This window comes from Brienomyrus brachyistius, chromosome 12, assembly GCF_023856365.1.
Source record: "Brienomyrus brachyistius isolate T26 chromosome 12, BBRACH_0.4, whole genome shotgun sequence".
Classification (NCBI taxonomy): Eukaryota; Metazoa; Chordata; class Actinopteri; order Osteoglossiformes; family Mormyridae; genus Brienomyrus; species Brienomyrus brachyistius.
The window spans coordinates 10,951,399-10,958,827 of NC_064544.1; the positions used below are offsets into that span (position 1 = coordinate 10,951,399).

Consider the following 7,429-nt stretch of genomic DNA (forward strand, 5'->3'; position numbering starts at 1 on the left):
GTTTGAATCTGAGTGTTGGCACCCTTGGCGGACTGGGGGTGGAATTTCCCTTGACCTTAGGGTTTTTGCCCTCCATTCTAGGCTGGATGGCTGGTGTGCGGGTCTCTTTGGAGTCGCAAAGGGGGGAAATATATGGAATATTATTTAGCACTATATAACGCTGAGAGAGCATAATCATTATGATATTAACAAAAAGCATGCCAAATACTCATGATGTAATCATCACTACTGTATGTAATCATCACAATATAATCATTACAATGTAATCAACTGAGTATGTATCTGCACCTTATGTTAGCTTCATAGTTTGTTAGCTGTTTTATGTTAACCCTGGTTGTATGAATGTCCACTTTTATTAGTGTTGCAGCTTATCACTATGTTGAAGGACAAATATATTATTAATCCTCTAGCTAAACAATGTGCAATAAGCTGTGGCTGCCAAGATTTACTACTGAAGGGAAGGGATTCGCCTGAGTTCACCAAAAGTTCACGGCTGAGTATTTTAAAAAACCAGATAGAAATGGTCACGTCACAATTATGTTCAGCCGGGGGTCCAAACATCATCTAGGGGTGTGGATCAAGGGAGAAAACTGCGATGGTGAATGGTTAAAGGAATGATGATGCTTAAGTGAAGAAATATTGTTAAACGATAAGAAAATGTATAAAAATTGGTGTAAAACAGTATTGGACACACTTGCAAGTGTCCAGCCTTGGTTGTAACCTTATTGTTGCAATAAATTCTGTGTTTGTATCTGCACACTGGAGGGCAGACCGCTCCCAGAGATCTTCTTGGCTGCATGCACTGTTCCACAGAGTCCATTTCTTTATCTTAAAAGGTACAGTAACCTAGAGCTAAGTGTACAATTGGCAGAACCTGGAGGGTACAGCCCTAGTGACAAGCAACGGTACACATTTTTACCCTTTCTTTCTGAGGGTGCTGACAATTTGGTAACTCCCAATTCTCCTTAGCATGCTTTTGAGACAAGTGTCACCTGAGCTGTGTGGTCTAACAATATTTTAGCCTTATAATGACACCCAGACGTTTTAAGTTTGAGCAACAAATTAATTTTTTTTTTCATTGTAAGAAAAACAGTATTGCTGTACATCTGGTACACACTTGTGCTGTAACGATCATTTTCACATTGGCCAGTTTGGCCTACAGATCTTGATGTTATCGTTGTTACGAATCAGTTGCAGCCATTGTCATCAATTTCTGGCATATTGGATTATCCACCATTTTAAATTTTTATTGAAAACACATTTTTGCAACCCATGTTATTGTTAGGCCATTGATCCAATCAGCACCAAAATTGGTGTCCATCATCTATGGAGGGTTGGGACCAAACTTGTTCATGTCATTATATTATGTCAAACGCTATGGCTGCTGTCTTCCAATGACTTTGATGACAAAGTCATCAAACAGGAAGGGAGGTCATATCATAGCAAGGCTTTGATATGCCAAAAACAAATTTGGGAAATGGAAACCAATTCTGAGGAAAGTAAACGAAAATGGCGTCATTCCACCACTAGGGGGCACTGCAATAAGCAAAAATGCATTTTGGCTAATAACTATTGAAAGGTTTGACGTAGAAAAAGAATTCTTATGTCGCCAAACACCATGGGACAGGCTGTCTCCTTCGTTGGAATTTTCATGCAGATCTAATTCATGCAGCTGCCCTATTGGATCTTATTGAAAATGTAGGAATTTTCAACAGGCTGCAAATTTTGTCGAATCTTCACCAAGATGATCGTCCTCCTAAGCCTCACAAGAGATAATAGAGAGATTTTTGTTTGTGAAAGCGGTTTGTCCGTCATTGCTAATAGAAATTGGTGGCGAAATTGCCAAACAGGATGTGTGCTCATATCTCAGCGATTCTTTAATGGTTTGAGACAAAACTTGGTATTTGGAGTCAGGGCCATACCGTTGGGATGTGCACTAGATTTTGTGTCATTTGACTACATTTGGGGGGGGGGCGCTGAAAAATGATTTTCTAATATATTTTGATGTCTTGGCCTTTTAAAGTGGTTGTCATGGCAGTGGGAATAATGAGGGTTTGTCTCTGTCAGTTCCACCATGTCCCGGTTTTGCCAGCAGATGTCACTGGCTTTCCCATATTCTCCTAATGGATTCCAACCCAGTGTCTCAATTATTCACAGCATCTCCCATTTATAACTCATTACCTGTGTATATATGTGCTTATATGTGTCTGCCCATGCTGTTACCCCATTGGTCATTTCTTGAGCTGTGTTCAATCCCACTTTCGTTTCTCCATCATAACCTATCCTTCTCTACCCTCCATTGCCATTCATGCCTTTTTGCTCCTCTCCTGACTGCTTTCTCAGGTGTTACTAATCAATTCTGTCCTTCTGAGATTCTCTCTACCTATATCAAGGCTTTGTCTAATACTCTTGATGTCCACACTCCCATTAAGCAAGGCCTGTCTCCTTCTCCCATACCTCTTATTGGTTTACTTCAGACCTTCTAGAACCCTGAAGGCAACTGCTGGAGTTCTCATTTTCAATAAAGCATCTTCACATATCACTCTCCCCATATAAACTTCACTGGCCACCTATCACTTTCTGTATACAGTATAAACCCTTTCCGATGACTTCTAAGGCAGTACAGGGTCTTGCTCCCCAGTATAGCGCAGAGTCCCCCCTCCCTAATACACCTGCCCATCCCCTCTGGTCTGCAGGAACTGCCCTCCTAGTGGTGCCCCACTTTAGTGTATCTTATATGGGTGGCAAGACCTTCAGTGTTTTAGCTCAAGAACTGTCTCCCCCAAAGCCTCTGTTGCCTCTCGTCCATCCCTTGTTTAAGTAGAACTCAAAAACGTGCCTCGTGTGTCACTTCCCATACTTGATTCTGATCTGCTGTTGCTGCAGTTTCTCTTGAATATTTCCTAAAGTATGTCGGCTTGTGGTATATCTTCTATGTTCTCATGGTCTTGTACTTCCTCTTTCGGAATTTCTTTCCACGCCATCTATGCCCTTGTTGTATGTTTGGGCCAATTATTGTTGCTTACAGATATATTTCTTGTAACCGTTAATTTTATTATTATTGTTTTCCACCCATACATTTTCCAAACCGCTTATCCTACTGGGTCGCGGGGGGTCCGGAGCCTAACCCGGAAGCAATGGGCACGAGGCAGGGAACAGCCCAGGATGGGGGGCCAGCCCATCGCAAGGCACATTCACACACCATTCACTCACACATGCACACCTACGGGCAATTTAGAAACTTCAATTAGCCTCAGCATGTTTTTGGACTGTGGGGGGAAACCGGAGTACCCGGAGGAAACCCCACGACGACATGGGGAGAACATGCAAACTCCACACACATGTAACCCAGGCGGAGACTCGAACCCGGGTCCCAGAGGTGTGAGGCAACAATGCTAACCACTGCACCACCATGCCGCCCCTATTATTATTATTATTATTATTATTATTTTATTTATTTATTTATTTATTTATCTATTTATTTATTTATTTATTTATTTATTCCAGTGGAGTCTATGGCAGCCCATACAACCAATTGGTAACTTCAATCCAAAATATTCACTCACAATAAAGTTTGGGGTCAATCCATCCAACCCTGTAATGCCACAATCAGGCCAAATTTCAAGATACATTTTTGCTTTTAACTCTGTAACCTAGAGTTTTGAGCTTTGATGTCTCTGTATTCTTGGGTCGTCCCAATTTGAATGCACCCATTGTTCCCATATTACATCTGCATTTCAGTCTCACTTTTGGTTCCCTACCATATCCTACCCTCGTGTAAATTCTCCTGACACTCTTGCCTTTTTTGCTTCCATACGAGCTTCTCTCTCAGATGTTACTAATCAATCCTGTCCTCCTGAGATTCTCTCTACCTATGCCCAGGCTAAGTCTCATGCTAGAATGCCTGCGGGACCCGTCCGTGTCTCTCTGTTTGGGCAGAATTTAAAAATATATCGTTCACTCAGTGATTCATTTCCCATACTTGTTCCTGCTCTGTTGGTGTTGCAGTTTTCCTTGAATGTTTCATTGTGTTAGCTTATGGTATTGTTGCTATGTTCCTATTTTCCTCTGTTCTTTTGTTCCCTCGTTCCGAATTTCTTTCAGTGGCATTTATGCCACGGTACTGTGCTTGGCCCCATTGTTGATAATCTCATGTTTGTTCATCATTAATGAATCATTATTAATCCTCTATCATAAGTAGCTACTATATTTGCTCATGATTCACAGTGTGCCCTGTGTTCTCGCCTGACCCTCCCTACCCTGTTTTGAGCCCTTGTGGTCCATTTCCTTTTGCGCTGCCTGAAATTGCAGTTAATAAAGCCCCCTTTGGTTTTCCCGATAACTGCCTTCGCCACGGAGCCACAGCAAAGACTCGAACGCTGGTAACGAACATATAACTGAGTTACTAATATTTGTGCCTCCTAAAGTAAAGAGTTTTACCTTATCGAATGATATAATTTCGAAATCCGCCAAAATTGGACAGCTTTTCTTTTTTCCATTACTCAATTAACTTGATTGACGGCTTTGACGCACAAAGAAAGGCACGTAGTTCTACTTGAAACCCGTTCTGGTGCTCTAGGCGAGATTCTGCTGCGCAAACCTCCGCCCCCGCACCCGCCACACGTAAAAGAAAATTGTCAATTCATTTATATTAAAAACAATTCAGTAGCAAAGGGGATTTGGCTGCTAGGTGGCTAACTTGTGTAGGTTTCACAAGAAAATTAGTGAAATACTAAAACTATAGTGTTATTAATTGTACACACAATGCGACCAGGTGTATTTATAATTTTTTTGACTAACTTTCAGTAAAACAGCCTAAACAGTATGTAAGTGCCACTATTAATAACGAGGGACAAACCCCACCCTCCACGGAATATTCTTCAAGGTATCAGGCGATATAAATAATGAAATAACAATAACTATCATACTCACACTATGTGTATACTTTAATTTTTTTATGTTTTATTTCCCTAATTGTGGTTAAATAGCCAGCATAATTATCTCACAGCGCATTTTCTCCTGTATCCGTATCGGATGTTAAACTTGATATTATGCAATGCTATATTTTCTGTTCACGCACTCATAAAGGCTGCTTGTAAAATATCACGTTCCCCCCAATATTCAGCTATGTAAAGTTCCAAATGCCTAAACTGGTGGTGTTTATAAATGCATGTGTGTGTGTGTGTGTGTGTGTGTGTGTGTGTGTGTGTGTGTGTGTGTGTGTGTGTGTATGTAACATCTGAAACCAAAGCAAATGAATATAGACAGAAATGCTGATTTTTGAAGTGAAGTCTTTATTTTTCGTTTTTATGTAAATGTTCTTAGAGACAAAAGTATGTGGAAGGAGCTTTGCTGCCGATTTGGAGCTGCCCTTGTCTGTCTCCTCCGTGGATGAAGGCGGTGACCCATCCCGCACGGTTACATCAATGAGGCAATCGCTTTCAAACACGCTCTTTCGGGTTATCCCACGCTCTCTAGTCCCGCTCAGTTTCTGGTGCGGTGTCACCATCGTCCACCTAAAACGCCTAAACTTTTTTGAAGGTCCTCTTCGCACTTACTCCTTCATAGCTATAACTCTGAGGAAAAGAACAGGAAAGACATTTTTGGGGTCGTCTGCTGAAGGGCTGTCGTCATATGAGTGCACTGAGACTTGCATTCATATAATAGCTTTTATTAAGAAACGCGCTAATTTAGAAGAATTTAAAGAAGAAAAATCGTGGTTTTGTAAATGGTGGGCTCATACATTGCCATGTTTCTCTACTGTGATAAACATAGGAAAGGCTTTGTGATGGCAAGGGACTGTTGCTAGGCTTGTGTTCAGTTTTATATAAGCAAATTCTTAATTTAAATTCTTAAGTGGATCAGCACAAAAACAGCAAGAAATGGGGAACCAATTTTATATGTGTGAGTGCTCATTTAGTGATGCAATATATTACACAACACAGTTTCTGTATCATGCAAAAATGAAGTAAAGTGCGCATTTAACAGAAATATTTATGAATGACGCATTTCAGAGCACATGAAATCTAATGCCGTGCAACTCTGGGTGTTAATGGATCTCATGGATGACGTACCGTGAGAAGAGACATGCTCACCTGCACAAGTTCGTTCCCAATTACTTCTCTGTTGGTTTGAAGCGTTTTTCCGTTGTCTTTCCGTGTGAAGTTCCCTTTGAGTGTGTTTCCCTCAAGGACCCATGAGCCCTTTAAGACAAAAAAACTGTCTGACATTGGACACTTTCATGCGACAAAGGCTGTGACCAGCGGTACATTCAGCGAAAGGGCTGTGTCGAAAGACAGCAAGAATACAGTGCTGACTGGCTTTTGCGTTAGACACTTAGCGTATTTAGTTGAGATGTATGTGCACATGTGCAAGAATTCTTAAATAAGGCTCAAGCACTAGTAGGATTGTGTTCAGTTACGAAATATTGTTTACTTTGTAATTTGCTTTTTATTTTTTTAAGCTTTAGGAAATTTAAATGCTCAAATTGTATTAGGTACTTTCATAATATTAGTGTCTTCATTAGGTTCCTACATAATACATTAGGTTACATAAGCAGAATCTCCTTTTAAAAGCAGGTTATTTTCTTACTTCGATCACTGTTCCATCTGCTAGCTCATGCTCAAACGGGACTCCCAGCGTGAACTGAAAGTCCTTCTTCCTGAAGGTACTGGACTCCTTTATGTGGAAATTGTCACCCGTCTGCTCAATTATTAATTTTAGATTATCGTGTTCCGCCAGCTTCCTCTTCACGACATTAACACCTGTGGGTCAGAGAGATGAACCAGCTTTTACATGGCGGTATCTGAACAATGCCGTGTAAAATTATTCTTATTTTGATTAGTTAAATCTTCCCAGCATTCTGATAACATACACCCCGTCGCCTGATACTTATAAATAATTATAAAGCATAATAATCGTTACAGATTGAATAGACTCACCCATATGTTCCAAAAAGTTGGCAAAGTTTTCACTATGCTCCACTTTCCAGCTTCCGTTGAAAGTCATGGTTGCAGGTTGGAGAGCTGAATGCCGCGTCTGTGCTGGGGCTTGTCTTTTTAAGAACACTCCTATGTGAGTCATTATAATGGCAATTATTTGGCTTGTTGAGCAATTGCATGTGAATGTATTTCATGCTTACAGAGATGCAAACGGGGTGGTTCCCTTTCTGGTGCAGCTAGATGCATTTGACCTGCACAAGCAGCACGTAGAGTGTCTGGAGCAGGGCTTCGACCCGCAATAAACCCGAATAACGATCACAGGGTCGAGTCCTGCACGCAGTCACTTTGCAGAAAACATCATCAATTAATCTGAAAAATGTTTAGTACCTGTAACTGAGGACCGTTGTAGTTTTTGAAAGCATGTTTTTGTTCTGCAATTGTGCTCCGATACTGTTGAACATAATTTTGTGTCTAAATGAATTTTAAAA

At 40.8% G+C, this 7,429-nt stretch overlaps 1 protein-coding gene across 1 annotated transcript; it reads right to left on the reverse strand.

The window, feature by feature from the left end:
- Positions 1-5,274: 5,274 nt before the first annotated feature.
- On the reverse strand, positions 5,275-7,089 carry LOC125704742 (fatty acid-binding protein, intestinal-like). The gene is made up of 4 exons (XM_048970733.1): positions 6,942-7,089; positions 6,592-6,764; positions 6,096-6,203; positions 5,275-5,576 (listed from the first exon to the last, which is right to left on the reverse strand). The coding sequence occupies exons 1-4, from the start codon at positions 7,081-7,083 to the stop codon at positions 5,526-5,528; spliced, it is 474 nt and encodes a 157-aa protein (XP_048826690.1). The 5' UTR covers positions 7,084-7,089; the 3' UTR covers positions 5,275-5,525.
- Positions 7,090-7,429: the final 340 nt, after the last annotated feature.